General features: G+C 38.8%; 1 protein-coding gene across 1 annotated transcript in view; it reads left to right on the top strand.

Annotated features, from left to right (window-relative positions):
• Positions 1 to 19,021, top strand: part of DNAH6 (dynein axonemal heavy chain 6) — a 307,800-nt gene that overhangs the window by 151,661 nt on the left and 137,118 nt on the right. Inside the window, exons 39-43 of the mRNA XM_060187710.1 lie at positions 2,125 to 2,282; positions 5,113 to 5,244; positions 9,497 to 9,668; positions 13,481 to 13,627; positions 15,045 to 15,118. Of these exons, the coding sequence (XP_060043693.1) occupies positions 2,125 to 2,282; positions 5,113 to 5,244; positions 9,497 to 9,668; positions 13,481 to 13,627; positions 15,045 to 15,118 (683 nt within the window). The remainder of the gene's footprint in view (positions 1 to 2,124; positions 2,283 to 5,112; positions 5,245 to 9,496; positions 9,669 to 13,480; positions 13,628 to 15,044; positions 15,119 to 19,021) is intronic.

Raw genomic sequence — 19,021 nt, 5'->3', positions numbered from 1 at the left:
GGGACCAGGGGCTTGAACCTGGGTTCAAGTGCAATGTAACATGTACACTCAACCAGGTGCACCACCACCCAGCTCCCTTTGGCATTTTTCTGTATATATAATCATATCATTTGTAATGGTGACAGTTTAACTTCTCTTTCAATCTCTGTCATTTTTATTCCTTTCATTCCTTTGCTTTCTGTGGCCAAAGTTTCCAAGATTATGTGGAATAGTAGTGGTGATAATGGGGGAAGGAAGCTTTCAGTTTTTCACCACTGAGTATGATGTTGGCTATAGATTTGCTGTATATCAATTATCCTAGTTTGAGGAATGTATTGAAATGTACAAACAAGTGAAAATGAATCACTACATATCACTATGCATAAAAGTCAATTTCAAGTGTATCTTTTTGGGTGTCAAAGGAAAGAATTCTGGCTTCTGTAATTGCTTCTCTACTGGACATGGGAATTGGCAGATGCATCCATACCCCCAGGCTGTTTCTCTCTTTCCTAGTGGGGTATGACTCTGGAGAGGTGAGTTCCTGGGACACATTGATGAGGTAATCTGCCCAGGGAGGTTAGGATGGAACCATACATGGTAGCAGCTGCAACATGGTGGCTGAAAAGCAGGTGACCCAGCCTCTCTTTGTAGAGTGGGGCAGTCCTTACCATTGATAATTTGTAGTGAGGGCAAGGTCCTGGAGAGGCCCACAAGAGGGCTTATAATGACATTCCTGACAAAAGTGACCAGTGATGGTGGAGAGAGGGCTCTATTAGAGAACTAGGCCCATAGTATCTATGTGGGAATCCAAGGATTCCCTGAGTAGGACCCCTGGTGATGGGGTAGCCTGGTCTTGGCCAAAATAGCCATCATTGAGTAAACCAGTCTCTTTCCAGTTAGGGGAATCCTTCTTTATCTGACAAGCTTAAACTTTTTTCCACTTATTAAGTCCTTGAATAGTATTTGTTATGTCCAAGTCAACATTACAGATGTACAGAGTATAGTTAAGAGTTGAAAAGTGATAGACCTAGGTTTTTGGTAGTAAATCTCAAGTTTATTAGGGACAAAAGCTGTACTTTACTTGTTAGGCATATATATATAGTGTTACTTCTAAAGATTGTCAAGTGATGGCAATAATGTCAGTGCCCTCAGAATATATTGAAAAAAGAGTAAGCCTTATTTCCTATCTCTTGTATAATTATTTGAATAGCTAAAGTAAATGAGGGAAATGAAATAGAGGGTCGGAGAAGATGTTTGGGGATAAGTAATAAATACTAGATTGAAGAATTTATGATGCCTTCTTTAGCTCATTCTAGGTTGCCAAGCTTATTAGATCTAATGACAGAAGACTATTAGGCAGTTTTACTGTAAGGTATAAACATGTCCCTAATTTATGGAAACATGAACACATATACCATAGGCCCTAGGCTGTATTTAGGACCTGTAACTTAGTTGGAAAAATGTGCAAGCCAAAATGGAATTAGGTAGTATACATTGTATTAGGAAAGATCTCATCAGGCAAAAGAAGTTCGGAGGCTGGCATCTCAGGGTTGGCATCTCTGGATAAGATTCACAGCAAACAGGCAGTAGCAACATGACCTGGCATGATGGCACAGGTAGAATCACTTTAGTTGGGACCATTACAGGCAGTATAATGGGGTGAAGTCAAGTGTGTTATAGTTAATTCTAATCATTGGGTATCAGAGGAAAATAACTTCCTAGCTAATGTGAATATAATGCTAATAAACTATTGTCATTTTGAGCTCCTTATAAGACTATGAGGAACCTTTCCTCTGTTCCTTTTGTTAAAAATTTATGGTATTATATTTATTTATTTATTTATTTACTTATTTATTGGATAGAGACAGCCAAAAATCCAGAGGGAAGTGGCAGGATAGGGAGAGAAACAGAGAGACACCTGCTTCACGACTCACAAAGCTTTCCCCCTGCAGGTAGGAAAGGGACCTCAACTCAGGTCCTTGTGCATTGTAACACATGCGCTCAACCAGGTGTGCCACCACCCAGACCCTTCCCTACTCCTTGAAATCTTTATTTCTGCTTGTTCTGGAACCTGTGGAATTCTGTATGTTTTCTGTTATTTTCCAAAGACAGTCCTTAATTCTTAAGTTGATTTCTTTTCTCCAGGAGCACCAGGAAACAAACGAGTTGTGATTTTTGTTGACGACTTAAACATGCCCAGACTGGATCGCTATGGCTCCCAGCCTCCAATTGAACTTCTTCGGCAGTATCAGGATTTCGGTGGATTTTACGACAGAAACAAACTCTTTTGGAAAGAGATACAGGTCACTTTTGGTTCAAAATCAATTTAAGTGTTTAAATAATGAAATGATAGTGTTTTTGTTTGCTAGGGTTTCTTTTTTAAATTTTATTTATTTATTTATTATGAAAAGGAAACACTGACAAAACCATAGAATAAGAGGGGTACAACTCCACACAATTCCCACCACCAGATCTATGTATCCCATCTCCTCCCCTAATAGCTTTCCTATTCTTTAACCCTCTGGGAGTATGGACCCAAGGTCATTGTGGGATCTGGCTTCTGTAATTGCTTCCCTGCTGAACATGGACATTGACAGGTCGATCCATACTCCCAGCCTGCCTCTCTCTTTCCCTAGTAGGGTAGGGCTCTGGGGAACCGGAGCTCCAGGACACATTGGTGGGGTTGTCTGTCCAGGGAAGTTTGGTTCGCATCATGCTAGCATCTGGAACCTGGTGGTTGAAAAGAGAGTTAACATACAAAGCCAAACTGTTGAACAATCATGGACCTAAAGGCTGGAATAGTGCAGATGAAGAGTTGGGGGTACCCCATCTTGTAGATAGCTAGTAGGCATATTTTAGTTATATTCCAAAGGGCCTGTGGCTATACTAGTCTTTTTTTTTTTTTCTCTGAGCCTGAAGTCTGATATGCAGGTGGATTCAAGTTATTGTCTGGGGAGATAATGTCATGGCTGGAAAAAAGAACAGAAACATTTGATAGAATAGAGAGCAGTTGAGAATAAAATGGAGTAGAACAAGAGAGAGTAGAAGTTTGGTGGTTAAACACACATGGTACTACATGCTAGAACTCATCCAAGGACCCAGGTTCAAGCCCCCACTTCCCACCTGTAGCAAGGATGCTTCACAAGCGGTGAAGCAGGTCTCCAGGTGTCTTCCCCTCTATCTTTCCCCTTCACTCTCAATTTCTCTCTGTTCTGTCAGGTAAAAATAAAATAGAAAAGAAAAAAAAAGGAAAAAGTGGCCACCAGAAGTGATGGATTCACAGTGCCAGCACCAAGCCTCAGTGATAACCCTGGTGGCAATAATAATTAAAAAAAAAAGGTACAAGTCATATTGAATTAAGGACTATTCCAGTGAGCTCATTTTTACTTTAAATACCTTTTTAAGTCCTCATCTCTAAATGCAGCCATATTCTGATTTACTACATTAGCATACAGTCAGCCTGAAACTAACATATGATTAGATTTTAACTTTTTATTAGTGATTTAATAATGTCTTTGTTTTAAAAATATTATTTATTTATTTATTTATTATTGGACAGAGACAGACAGAAATTGAGAGGGGAGGAGAAGATAGAGAGGAAAAGAGACAGAGAGACACCTGCAGCCCTGTTTTACCACTCATGAAACTTTCCCCCTGTAGGTGGGGAAAAGAGGCTTGAACCTGGGTTCTTGTAACCAGATGCACCACCACCTGGCCCTGTGGTTTAATAATGATTAAGAAGACTGTAAAACAAAGAGTACAGTTCCACATAGTTCCCACCACCAGAGTTCTGTGTCCCATCCCCTCCATTGGAAGCTTCCCAATTCTTTATCCCACTGGGAGTATGGACAAAAATTATTTTGGGGGTGCAGAAGATAGAAGGTATGGCTTCTATAATTGCTTCTCTGCTGCACATGGATGTTGGCAGGTGATATATGATAAGTTTTAGAAATGCAAGGAAATGTCAAGACACAACTCCATTTCCAATGAATGAGTGGAGAAGTACTAAGTTAGCCCATAATATATGGTGCAGTATTCTTAGGAGAATTCAATTCACTCCATCTGTATGAGGTTCTTGCCATGCATAATTCAGGAAAATCACAGATATGTGATCACCCTCACTTCTTAGGATGGGGCTTGATTTCAGAGAACAGGTGGACATGTATTTATACTGTAGGATGAGTAGAGAGACAAGAGGCAGGCGGGCTTGAGGGCTGATTTGATGATGAGCAACAGCACCTTACTGAAGGAGAGAACATCAGAACAGGTAGGCAGAAGGTGACAAGCAAGAGAAGGGTGCAATCTGAGTCTCATAAACAAAGTACATTACACACCGTGGTGATGAGCATTGTAAAGCCCAAAGAGCCATGTGCTGTGCCAAGAAACATGGATTTATCCTCTAAGTGATGGGAAGTCTCTGAAGAATGTGGAAAAGTCCCCTTGGTCATAGAGGGTTTGGGCTAGAGGAGGCAAAATCACAGTCAAATGCAGCATGTGTCCATCACTGGATGGAACTGTAATCAAAGATTTACAGAAAGTCAACCTCCTAGTCCCCTAGAAACAGTGTCTCATTGTTGCTGATGACCTTATAAATCACAACTAAGCACAAATCACAAGAATTGACTACACTTTCTGTTTGTTGAGTGAATGCAATTTAACTTAATATACAAATTCTTACCATTTAAAATATCTTTAATTATTATTAAATAGTATATATTTATTTTGATGAGAGAGATACATAGAGTGAGAGAAACCAGAACACTGCTCAGCTCTGGCTTATGATGGTGATGGGAATTGAACCTGAGATCTCAGAGTCTCAGTCATGGGTGTCTTTTGCAGAACATTATGCTATCTCCTCAGCCCCCCTTACCATTTTTAAGATTAAATTTTTACATGGGAGTATTTATACAAGGTAGATAAGTTATCTGAGTGATCTTTAAGCAGTTTATTTAACCATCAACGATCTTGCTTGCTTACATCAATACAGAGGTAACAACAGTGTTCTGTAGGGATGATAACTAGGAATAAGTCAGATACTGTGCTATAGGAAAATGATGTGTCCTGAGTCCCAACATTAATATGGATAGATATCTTTATTTGCTGAATGACCTGAGTGGATGTCTCCCCACACAGGATGTGACAATTGTATCAGCATGTGCACCTCCAGGCGGGGGGCGGAATCCAGTGACCCCCCGATTTATCCGACATTTCAGTATGCTGAGCATCCCAATACCCTCAGAGCACAGTCTGAAGCAGATCTTTCAGGTGAGTGCAGGTTGAAATTCAGTCCAGAGGGAAAAAGAAAAACATGCTAGCCTGTTGTGTTTCTAGGGATCCTATTCACCCCATTACTAGGCAGAAACCAGGGAATAAGGCCAGTCTCTGGGTAATAGCTGATAGGTATTAATATTCCTGTCTACTTTGTTTATGGTTGCAGGGATAGTTCTAGAGAATTTAAGTAGCTTGTCAAAACACAGCCCCTCTTTGAATGAATTAGTGAGCAAATAAAGTCCTTGCCTCTAAGCATTCTCTAAATGGTTCTCATCCAGTACCTGGCCCTCACTTCTATGCTTATCTCAGGCATGACTACCAAATCCATGTCCATGTATCCACCAGAGACAAGCTCCATTACCACATATTCAAGCTTATTGCATATAGCCCAGTATTCATCACCTCTGCTGCTACTATTTGTACTCCAACAATAACAGCCATCTTCCATGTTTCTTCCACCTATACCCATGACTCTAAGAAGCCACTTCTTTATCTTTTCAATGGTAAGAATAACCATGCATCCCATATGCATGCTCAGCGCAGGTATTGGAGGAACTTAAGACATTACTTAGACAGGATGGTGAAAGAACATGAATTGATGTGACTAGAATGAATGGGTTGACCTGCCAATGCCCATGTCTAGTGGAGAAGTAATTATGGAAGCCAAACCTTCCACCTTTTGCACCCCATAGTGATCCTGGGTCTAAACTCCCAGAGGAATAAAGAATAGGGAAGCTTCCAATGAAGGAGATGGGACATGCAACTCTGTGTGGAATTGTACCCTTCTTGTCCTTCGGTCTTGTTGACCATTATTAAATCAATCATAAAAAAACAAAAACAAAAACAGGAAAGACTGCTTAGAGAGCATAGAGAGTGACCTGAGTCCTTCAGGATGGGAGTTGACAGGGAGAAATAGATCCTAGGAACTGAAGGTATATGGTGAAAGCACCTGTAGAACAGAAAGTGGCCAGGTGGGCCTGCAAATAGAAGAAAACAGGTAACTCATTTAGCAAAACTAACTTAGCAGTAATTACCTAAGAGCCAAAGATGGTCAGTGTGGCGGTGCTAACAGCCTCAGCACTGGCCAGCAATGGCCTCTTCTTCCAGTAAAACCCATTTTTAGAGGTGAGACAGGATAGAGTCAGCATGCAAACTGCCTTTAGTCATTGGAAAATGGCTTTAATATTGAAATAATGGACATCCATGGAAGCTGTTTTAATGAAGATTGTAATTATTTCAATAAGTTGTTTAGGAGATAATGACAACATGTGATTTGGATATTGCCTTAGAATAGGAAGAGGTGAGAGCTTATCTACTCTAGTTAAGCATTAAGGCATAAAAGTACGATATGAAAGGAAATTTCTGGAGCAGAGCTATTGCAGCCTAGTCACAATAAGTTAGCTCCTCAAGAAAACTAATTTTACAACTAATTTCTCCTCAAGAAAACTAATTTTACAACAAAGTCACTTAACTAATTTCATCAGAGAACAGCTTGGATTTCATCGCATCATGTGGCTAGGCGGTGATGCACCTGGTTAAGCACACATTACAATGTGCAAGATCCCAGGTTCAAGAACCTGATCCCCACCTACAGGGGGGAAGCTTCATAAGTGGTGAAGCAGGCACTACAGTTTTCTGTCTCTCTCTCCCTTCCCTCTCAGTGTCTCTCTGTCCTATCAAATAAGGTAAAAAGGAAAAATAATAATAAATAAACATGTCTTTAAAAAAAACAAAAAGAAAGGAATCTAAAGGTTGATGACTTACTGTCAAATGTAAAACATTAATTCCCCAATAAAGAAATTTAAAAAAAGGTTAGTGACTGTGAGTGTACATCAGTAGCAGGAGGGGAAAGAGAGAGGACTCAAGCAATAACGGAACACCATATTGCAGTCATATCCCCTCACCTCCATTGGAAGCTTCCCTGTTCTTTATCCCTGTGGGAGTATGAACCCAGGATCATTCTCCACCTAGGGGTGGAGAAGATGCAAGGTCTGGCTTCTATAATTGCTTCTCCACTAGACATGGGCATTGGCAGGCCAACCCATTCATTCTAGTCACAATGTTTCATGTTCTTTCATCATCCTGTCCAAGTAATGTCTTAAGTTCCTCCAATACCTGCACTGTGTATGCATATGGACTGCATGGTCCATACATTGTCAGGAAATTTGAAGGGATATGAAGCTCTCAATTTAATATAGGAAAATGGGTTAAGAAATCCATGACTTCAAAGATTCACTTGATAGGAAAATGGAAACCTTGAATACAGAGTTACAGGATTTGAATAATTTGAATGCATTCCAATCTCAAATAGCAAGTCAAAGAAATAGACTTACCAATGTAGAAGAGAAAACATCAGAAATAGAAGACAAACTGGCCACAGTCTTTTGACTTCAAAGTAAAAGGAGAAAAAAATCATTTAGGAAAAGGAAGTCTGTCATGGCTCTCTGATCTCTCATGTATAGCTAGACACAACCTGAAAATTCATATTTTTTTAGTTAGCTCCCCACCCAAATATCAGATTGCACATTGATGCGAATAGTTAGTCATTAAGATTTTAGATTTGGAACTCATGAGCCTCCTGTTAAATATGAATTTCAGACATTTATGAACATTATATATTTTAATATGTACTTAATATATATTGAATATAAAAATATATATATTTCATATAAGTTCATGTGTTTCAGTTCTTTATGTTGCACATATGAGTGAAATCATATAGTAATTGTCTTTCAGAGAAATGCAGGTGGTTTGTTAATATATGTAAACTATAGCAACAAGAGTCTTTCAACACAAGCACCGAATTAATGAACCTCAAGATATTCTATATGAGAATGACAATAATAAAAAATTGTAAGATTAAAAAGTACCAGAGAGAAAAATGACATTTTAACAAGATATAGAGTAAATGTGTTATACATAAAAGTAGACATATAATTTATATATAAAAGTATTATATATAAACACATATAAGAGTCAAACTTCTTTTCTCATCATTCTCTGCTTGCACATCCTCCATTCTTTTCTTCCTCTCCTTTCATGCTTTAAAGTTGTCTCCTATTTCTCTCGCCTGTATTTCTACATCTGCTTTACTGTGTATCACCTTGAAAAGCAATGTCAAACCATTGCTAAGGCTTTGTGAAAACTGTGGTGGTTATCCTTGGGGGGAAGGGGGTTGACTCAAAGCATGTGGGGAGGACACAGAACTATGGTGGGTGCAGTGTGAAACTATACCCTTGTAATCTTCTGATCTTGTAAACCATTATTAAATTACTAATAAATACATTAAAATAAATAAATATTATCAATATAGGAAAAAAGAAACCATGGATAAACTAGTATATACTTATTACCATATTTGTATTTATTTGTGTGATAAAGAATAAACATGCTAAGAATCTTAACTTAAATATGTATATAATATTTTTGTAAATAGATATAATTTATCATGGTCTGGCAGGTGGCACAGTGATAAAGCTTTGGACTCTCAAGCCTGAGGTGCCAAGTTCAATCCTCGGTGCCAGAGTGATGTCTGGTTCTTTCTCTCTCCTTTTTATCTTTCTCATAAATAAATAAAAAAGATATAATTTATGTTGTTTTTACAATTTTTTAAAATTTAATTTATTTTACTTGATAGGACAGAGAGAAATTTAGAGGGGAGTGGGCACTAGGGAGGGAGAGAGTTAAGGAGGCACCTGCAGATCTGCTTCACCACTTGTGAAGCTTTCTCCCTGCAAGTGAGGACCAGGGGCTTTAACCCAGGTCCTTACTCATTGTAATGTGTGTCCTTAACTGGCCTCTATAATTCATATAATTTATATCTTACATGTTTTGGGATGATGCTAACCAAAATGTAGACCATATAAAGAATGATAAACTCATGTCAAAGGCCCAGAAGTCACTACCTTAAAATATATAAAATGAAAGTCTATGGAATTGTTGCTCATTCATCCATAAGAATGAAAGGGCTCCAGTGAGCCTCTGGACCAACCTCCAGTAGGACCCACATCAACATGAGACTAAGTTTGCAGGTCAGATATGAATGCTGGCCTGACACAAAACCAACCAGTCACAGAAGACGGCATGAATGGAGGAATCTTAACACCCAGGTGTCCTTATACTGAAATTTAGCTTTATAGTGATTGTTAGAAAAAGATATCATCGGATTGAAATGTAATATTTGAATATGACATGTGGGGTAAATGAACTAAGTTATTAGTTATGTTTGTTATGTTTCTGGTTCTAGGCCATCTTAAATGGCTTCCTGAGTGACTTCCCACCTGCTGTAAAGCAGAGTGCACCAAACATTGTAGAAGCTGCAGTTGAAATTTATAACAGAATGAGTATTGACCTTCTGCCAACACCTGCCAAGTCTCATTATGTCTTTAACTTGAGGGATTTATCAAAATGTGTGCAAGGTAAGGAGCCCATTCTGAACTGTTTCTTATCTTCATTTCCTTTCACTCCCAAGTTTCTCAGTGGAATTGCATCTTCATGGATGTCTGTGACTTATCTAGAAATCTCAGTAGACTCCCTGTGCCAGTTACTCTCCAACCTCTGCTCCAGAGGGACTTACTTCACAACAACTCTTTCCCCTATTTCTCACTCCCAGCTGATAGCCTGTCTTATAAATAAATAAGTAAATAAATAAATAAATGCAGTTAGATCATAACAACCTCATATTCTAAACTTCCTGAAAAACCTGTGTCTGCCTTCCCCTCCCCCCCTTACCCCCACTGCAGTGACCGAGCTGTGCCTACTTTCTCCAGCACTGAATCTCGTTTCTTCTTGCCAACTCAAGGATTTTTCTGTGATAATTCTCACTCCTCTTCTGCATCATCAATTCTTCCTCTTCCACTCAGTCATTCCTAGCAGCACAAAAACTTGCTAGCATTCCATCTTTAAAAAAAAAAAAAGCAAATAATTCTTGTTAAGCCACATTCTTCTTCTTAGTCTCCTCCATTTCCTCTACTCTTTCTAGAATGGCCTTTTTGTTCTAATTTCACTGTCCCTATCCTTCATCTCACTCTCTCTTTATATACTTTAATCATGGTTTTAGATGCATGTGTGTGTCTCCATCTCTCCCAGTGAAGTGTCTGCTCCATGGGAGCTCTGTATTTAGGTCATGCCTGGAACAATGTCACAGAATATCAGAACTGAAAGAAAACTGGACTGGTAACAATGGAGAGAGGGATTTATTCGAGGTTTAGGTCCATCATGTCTGACTGGGAATCTCAGAACACCCCAAAGAGGGCCCTAGCTGATGGGATGGGCTAATACTGACTAAATAGTCATTTCTAGCCATGACAACATCTCCCCAGACAATAACTTGGATACACCTGCATATCAGATTTCAGGCTCAGGGAAAAAAAAACCAAAAACTAGTATAACCACAGGCCCTTTGGAATATAATTAAAATGTGCCTACTAGCTATCTACAAAATGGAGACACCTCCCCAACTCTTCATCTGCACTGTTCCAGACTTAAGGTTCATGATTAGTCAACAATTTGTTTGGCTTTATATGTTAACTCTCTTCTCAGCCACCAGGTTCCAGATGCTAGCATGATGCCAAACCAGATTTCTCTGGACAGACAACCCCACCAATTCCCCAGAACTCCTCCCCACTAGGGAAAGAGAGAGACAGGCTGGGAGTATGGATCGACCTGTCAATGCCCATGTTCAGCAGAGAAGCAATTACAGAAGCCAGACCTTCCACCTTCTGCATCCCACAATCACCTTGGGTCCATACTCCCAGAGGGATAAAGAATAGGAAAGCTACCAAAGGAGGGGATGGGATACGGAGATCTGGTGGTGGGAATTGTGTGGAGTTGTTACCCCTCTTATCCTATGGTTTTGTCAGTGTTTCCTTTTTATAAATACAAATAAAATAAAAGAAAGAAAACTTATATAGAGGACCAGGCAGTGGCACACCTGGTTAAGTGTACACATTACAGTACCAAGGACCCAGGTTCAAGTCCCTGGCCCCCACTTTCAGGGGGAAAGCTTCACAAATGGTGAAGTAGAGCTTCAAGTCTCTCTCTCTCTCTCTCTCTGTCCTCTTCCCCTCTCTGTCTTTATAAAATAATAAAAAATTGAAAAAGAAAACATATATAGTATTCAAACTAAGACCTCACCTTAGTTTGTACATAAGAATGCCAACTCTAAGTTTCTCAGTGATTTGCTCTGTTCCTACCAAGTACTGACCCCCACTCCATTCTCTTTGCTCTACACTAAAGTATTTAGTCATGTTTAAAATATCTATGAAGTAGCATAGGTGAAATGCTAGCAAGCATTTTGGAGTAAAGCAATGACTGAGCTGTCTGAAATCCAGTTTTTTGCTGTCCTTATTATCAAGCACAAAATCTGTTCTGATTTATATTCAAACTATCAGGAAATTCTTGTTCTGACTGTCTTTCTTCTTATCCCATGTGCCATCAAAACATTATGAAAATGCCCCTATTTCTCCAAACATTAGCTGAAAATAGTGAAAACTTAAAGCATTTCAAGAACCATATATGACTATTATGTGCATAGATATGAACTGCAAAAAAAAAGTTTAATTATCTAATAAAGTGCTCTATTATTCTAAAGCAGTATGGATGGAACCATGTGTCTATTGACACACACTGTCTGTCGTGGCTACCTGTGTGCTCTGTAGCTGTTCCCTCATAAGCCTCTCCCCATCATGAGGAACTCCTTGTCTGTGTCCCCAGAGAGAAGGACATGTATAGTCCTTCTGTATATCATTGCTTGAAGTTAGTATTATAAGTGTTTGTGATTACAATGCATACTAACACCAAGAATGGTAGGAATCATTTTAGAAAGTCTGACCAGGATATTAGAATGAGAGCAAAAGCTAGTACTTTGAAAACAGAGTAAAGGTGAGGAAGAAAAGGTAATAGAGAAATCTATGTATATATGGAAGAAAGATGATTTTTTAAATTTTACTAGAGATTTAATAATGATTGACAAGATTGTGGGATAAGAGGGGTACAATTCCATACAATTGCCACCAGAGTTCCATATCCCTTCCTCTCCATTGGAAGCTTCCCTATTTTTTATCCCTTTGGGAGCATGGATCAAAGATCTTTATGGGGTACAGAAGGTGGAAGATGTGACTTCTGTAATTGCTTCTCCACTGGACATGGGTATTGACAGGTTGATCCATACCACCAGCCCATTTTTCTCTGCTCCTAGTGGGGTAAGGCTCAGGGAAGTCAGGTTGGCATCATAGTATTTCTTGACAATGGTGAAATGAACATTTTTTATAATGGGAAATTGGATCACTTCATGTGTTCAGTTAAAGAAGCAGCACAAATTTTTGGTCAGATAATGTGTCCCAGTCTTGCTTTCAGAAAAGGAGGTTGTCTTTTTGACTTAGCTCACTTAACATAATTCCTTCTAGCTCTGTCCAAGATGGGTCAGAGAAGGTGGGTTCATTGTTCTTGATAGCTGCATAGTATTCCATTGTGTATATATACCACAGCTTTCTCAGCCACTCATCTGTTGTTGGGCACCTGGGTTGCTTCCAGGTTTTAGCTATGAATTGTGCTGCTATGAACATAGGAGTACACACTTCTTTTTGGTTGGGTGTTATGGAGTCCTTGGGGTATAACCCCAGGAGAGGAATTACTGGATCATATGGAAGGTCCATGTCTAGCCTTCTGAGAGTTTTCCAGACTGCTCTCCACAGAGGCTGTACCAATTTACATTCCCACCAGCAATGTAAAAGGGTTCCTCTGTCCCCACAACCTCTCCAGCATTTGTTGCTGCTGTCCTTTTTGATGTATGCCATTCTTACAGGAGTGAGGTGGTATCTTAGTGTTGTCTTAATTTGCATTTCTCTGACAATCAGTGACCTAGAGCAGTTTTTCATATGTTTGTTAGCCTTTTGGATTTCCTCTGTAGTGAATGTTTTGTTCATATCCTCTGCCCATTTTTGGATGGGGTCATTTGTTTTTTTGGTGCTAAGTTTGCTGAGCTCTTTATATATTTTGGTGATTAGTTTCTTTTTGTTAATTAATACTTTCTTAAATCAAAAAAATGCACAAGGAAAAAAACAAAAAAAAAAGAAAAGAAGGTTGTTATTATCAAATGCTCAATTTACTCGGGAAGTACCTATTTTTGGTAATATGGAGATATAAAATTAGCTTTAATAATGTTCTAATTAATTTAACTATTCATTTTTTTTTACAAATAAAGAATTTTTTTCCTTTTCCTAAAAAACAGGTATCCTTCAGTGTGAACCAGGAACAATAAGAGAAGAAATGCAGATATTTAGACTCTTTTGCCATGAATGTCAAAGGGTTTTCCATGATCGTTTGATTAATAATGAAGATAAGGAATATTTCCATGTGATTTTGACAGAAATGGCCAGTAAGTATCAATATTTGTTTAACTTTTTAAAAAACTTTTAAAAATTTATTTACAAAAAGGAAACATTGACAAAAGCCATAGGATAAGAGGAGTATAACTCCATACAATTCCCACCACCAGAACTTTTTTTTAAATAGGAAAGTGATCTTGACTTCTTTAAAGGAAAGTTAACATAAGATAGTCTTGACAATATTTGTATTTTATAAATAAAAATTTTAAAAAGAAAGAAAAAATAGTATCAAGAGTAAAACAAAATGAATTTTAGTCACTTATGAATAATTTTTTCAAATGACTCAGTATATAAATTACAGTGAATATTAAGAAAATCATTTTATTGGGAGTCGGGCAGTAGCGCAGTGGGCTAAGCGCAGGTGGCGCAAAGCACAAGGACCGGCATAAGGATCCCTGTTCGAACCCCGGCTCCCCACCTGCAGGGGAGTTGCTTCACAGGTGGTGAAGCAGGTCTGCAGGTGTCTGTCTTTCTCTCCTCCTCTCTGTCTTCCCCTCCCTCTCTCCATTTCTCTCTGTCGTATCCAACAATGACAACAACAATAATAACTACAACAATAAAACAACAAGGGCAACAAAAGGGAATAAATAAATTAAATAAATAAATAAAATTTTTTTAAAAAAGAAAATCATTTTATTGAAATTGAGAAGAAAGGATATATATATATGTGTGTGTGTATATATATATATATATATATATATATATATATGTATTTTTTTTTTTTTGCCTCCAGGGTTATTTCTGGGGCTAGGTGTCTGCACTGCTCCTGGAAGCTATTTTTTCCCTTTTGTTGCCTTTGTTGTTAATTGTTGTTGTTATTATTATTGTTGTTGTTACTGCTGTCATTGTTGGATAGGACAGAGAGAAATGGAGAGAGGAGGGGAAGACAGAGAGGGGGAGAGAAAGATAGACACCTGCAGACCTGCTTCACCATAGTGAAGGAACCCCTCTCCCCTGCAGATGGGGAGCCAGGAGCTCGAACTGGGATCCCTGCTCCAGTCCTTGCGTTTCGTGCCATATGCACTTAACCCGCTGCGCTACCACCCGACCCCAAGGATTTATATTTTAATCAACATAGACTTGTAAATATAAAGTGGGAGAAATAGCACTTTGGTACAAAGTGAATATGTAGTATGTATTTTATATATCATATATAATCTATTATTATATACATTTTAAATATATATTCAACATCTATTATTTAATAGGCTATCTACTAATATTAAATATTCTTAATCACAAATACATGAGATTATCAACCAAACTAGTGATATGATGTTAATGTGACTTTCAGTTTTCATTTACATTAATTAATACTTATCACAACTAATATTATTAGGCCTGTCTTATCCTTAAAATACTACACTCAAGTTTCTAAGCATATTAAAATTTTGTTTTTTTCAACAGACAAACATTTTGGAATTCCAATTGGCCTGGAATATTTTTTTGCTAAGCCCATCATATTTGGAGATTTCATTAAGGCAAGTATAAATTATTGCCCTGGATACATTTGAAATACTAAATCATTTACTTTTTTCCAGTTCAGGTTCATATTCTGTAAGAACTTTACATTTGTGAAGATTAAACTGGGAACTGGTCCCATGAAGGAAAATATTGCTGACTCTTGTTTCTTTTTCTTTTAATTTTTATTTATAAAATGGAAATACTGAAAAGACCATAGGATTAGAGGGGCACAACTCCACACGGTTCCCACCACCAGAACTCCATATTCAAGCCCCTCCCATGATAGCTTTCCCAGTCTTTATCCCTCTGGGAGTATGGACCCAGGATCATTATGGGGAGCAGAAGGTGGGAGGTCTGGCTACTGTAATTGCTTCCAGGCTGAACATGGGCATTGGCAGGTCGATCCATACTCCCAGCCTGTCTCTTTTTTTCCCTAGTTGGGCAGGAACCTGGGGAGGTCGGGCACCAGGACACATTGGTGGGGTCATCTGCCTAGGGAACTCAAGTTGGCATCATGATAGCATCTGGAACCTGGTGGCTGAAAAAGAGTTAAGATATAAAGCAGAACAAATTGTTACACTTGTTTTGATAATAGTTTGGATCACATGACTGCCAAGTGTTTGGGAAGAAAACAGGGAGGTTGAGTGTCTTCAACTCAGGACTGGACTATCCCTTATTGTAGTTCATGTAGCTATTCAATTTCATCTCAGATATTTCTTTTTTGTTGTTAAAATTTGGTGGGCTCCAGCTGGCCGGGCTAGCTTCACGGGCAGTTAACAGAGATGACCAGAGACATAGGGCTGGGCAGGGAAGCTGTATTTCTTTATTCAGGAACAACGATTCATAAACTAAACCAAACTAATCACCAAACAGAACTCTGCTGCCTCTTTCCCCGCGGTGGCACCATGCACTCTCTTACTCTCGAACTCTGGAACTCTGTCCAGGTTCCTAGGGGCGGGGCCAAGCAGGCCTGCGAAACTAGCAGGACTGATCCAATTCTCTTGGTGGGGGAGAACTAGAACAACCCAATGTAAAGCATACAACACTTTTTTTTTCTTTCTGATTTTTTTTTATTGGGGAATTAATGTTTTATATTAACAGTAAGTACAATAGTTTGTACATGCATAACATTCCCCAGCCTTAGTCTTCTAATTGGATTCCTTTCATTGAAGATGTCTTTAAAATTTATGCAAAAAAGAGTTCTGCCAATATTTTCTTCTAAGTATCTGATAGTTTCTGGTCTAACATCCACGTCCTTGATCCACTTGGAATTTACTTTTGTATTTGGTGAAATACAGTGGTTCACTTTCATTCTTCTGCATGTTTCAACCCATTGTTTCCAACACCATTTGTTGAAGAGACTCTGCTTTCCCCATTGAATAGTCTGGGCATCTTTATCAAAGATTAGATGTCCATAGGTGTGGGGGCTTACTTCTGGGCTCTCAGTTCTATTCCACTGGTCAGTGTGTCTATTCATGTTCTAGTACCAAGCAGTTTTGATGACAATGGCCCTATGATATAATTTGAGATCTGGGAGTGTGATGCCTCCGGTTCTGTTCTTTCTTCTCAAGATTGTTTTGGCAATTCTAGGTCTTTTCTAGGTTCCAGATAAACATTTGTAGCATTTGTTCTATTCTCCTAAAAAATGTGCTGGGGGGGGGGGGTCGGGCGGTGGCGCAATGGGTTAAGCGCATGTGGCGCAAAGCACAGGGACCGGCGTAAGGATCCCGGTTCGAGCCCCCGGCTCCCCACCTGCAGGGGAGTCGCTTCACAGGCAGTGAAGCAGGTCTGCAGGTGTCTATCTTTCTCTCCCCCTCTCTGTCTTTCTCTCCTCTCTCCATTTCTCTCTGTCCTATCCAACAACGAACAACATCAACAATGGCAATAATAATAACCACAAGGAGGCTACAACAAAAGGGGGAAAAAATGGCCTCCAGGAGCGGTGGATTCATGGTGCAGGCACCGAGCCCAGCAATAACCCTGGAGGGGGAAAAAAATGTGCTTGGGATCTTGATGGGGATAGCATTAAATTTGTAGATGGCTCTGTGTAGTAGATTCATTTTGATGATGTTAATTCTTCCAACCCATGAACATGGAATATCTTTCCACTTCTTTGTGTCTCTTTCAGTTTCCTTGAGTAGTGACTCATAATTTTCACTATACAAGTCTTCTTTCACTTCTTTGGTTAGATTTATTCCTAGATATTTTTGTTGCTATTGCTATAGTAAAAGGAATTGATTTCTAGATTTCAACTTCTTCTAATTTAGTGTTTGCATAGAGGAATGCCACTGACTTTTGAATGTTAATTTTGTAGCCTCACACCTTACTGTATTGCCTGATGATTTCCAAAAGATTCTTGCTGGATTCCTTAGGTTTTTTTATGTATACTATCATGTCATCTGCAAATAAGGAGAGTTTCACTTCTTCTCTTCTAATGTGTATCCCTTTAATTCCTTGCTCCTGCCTGATTGCTATGGCAAGAACTTCCAACACTATGTTGAATAGTAATGGTGATAGTGGTCATCCCTGTCTAGTACCTGATCTGAGGGAAAATGCTTCAAGTTTTTCACCATTGAGTATGATGTTGGCTGTAGGTTAGCTATATATAGACTCCACTATCTTCAGGAATTTTCCATCTATTCCCATTTTTTGTAGTGTTTTGATCATAAAGGGATGTTGTATTTTGTCAAAGGCTTTCTCTGCATCTATTGATATGACCATGTGGTTTTTGGTCTTGCTTTTGTTGATGTGGTGGATCACATTGATTGATTTACATATATTAAACCAACCTTGCATGCCTGGGATAAACCCCACTTGGTCATGATAAACAATCTTTTCAATATACTGCTGTATCCGGTTGGCTAGAATTTTGTTCAGTATTTTAGCATCTATGTTCATCAGAGATATTGGTCTGTAGTTTTCTTTTTTGGTTGTGTCCCTGTCTGCTTTTGGTATTAGAATGATGTTAGCTTCATAGAAGCTGGCAGGGAGTATTCCAGTGTCTTCAATCTAATTTCATCTCAGATATTTCTACTAAGGGGAAGCTTATTTCATTTTGAAGTAACTGTAATTAGTAACAAAATTTTTATATCAACTTTTCAAGTCTGATCTCTTTTGCCTCCATAGTATCTATAGGATGGATTTCTAATTACCCTTTAGACCTAACTAGAATAAATATTTCACCTAACTACCCTATCTATGTAAACAGGTAACCATCTTATTTCATAGTTGACTCTTATGTAAGTACATCATTCTTCATATCTCCAAGAGGGAAGGAGACAACATGTCTGTTTTATTCACCCTGAATCCCCAACTTCTTGCACTTTGATAGGAACATTGCAGTCTCTCAATGTTGCTTAAGCAAATTTATGAATTTGCTTTTATAGTATATGTGTGCAATATCTCACCACAAACTCTGACACAAATTTTTATTTATATGAAATATGTCTATTTAGAGGTATTATTTGGGCCAGATGGTGGCGCACCTGGTTAATCATTCATATTATTGTGTATAAGGATTCAGGTTCAAGTCCCATCCCCATCTGCCGGAGGGAAGCTTCACAATTGGTGGAGCAAGGCTGCAGGTGTCTCTCTGTCTCTTTCTCTTCCTATCTCCTACTCCCCTCTCAATTTCTCTCTGTCTCTATCCAATAATAAATTGTTGGGCTGGCTTCACGAGCAGAGATAGATGACCCGGGACTCGTGGCTGAGCTGTAAGCAGTATCTCTTTATTCATTCAGGACACAGCACAATCTAAACCAAGCTAAGCTAAACTAAAACTAACAATGCTGTCTTTATATATACTTGCCAAGTAGGGTATAAACAGGATGTGATGTAGAGAGGGTGGAGAGAAAAGTGACTGGTGAAAATCAGGGTGTGACAAGGAGAGGGGGCAGAGCAAAAACACATCATGAACCAGT

This window comes from Erinaceus europaeus, chromosome 3 (assembly GCF_950295315.1).
Source record: "Erinaceus europaeus chromosome 3, mEriEur2.1, whole genome shotgun sequence".
NCBI classification, from domain to species: domain Eukaryota; kingdom Metazoa; phylum Chordata; class Mammalia; order Eulipotyphla; family Erinaceidae; genus Erinaceus; species Erinaceus europaeus.
Note: the sequence above shows the minus strand (reverse complement) of the source record. Positions and strands in the feature narration are given on the sequence as shown.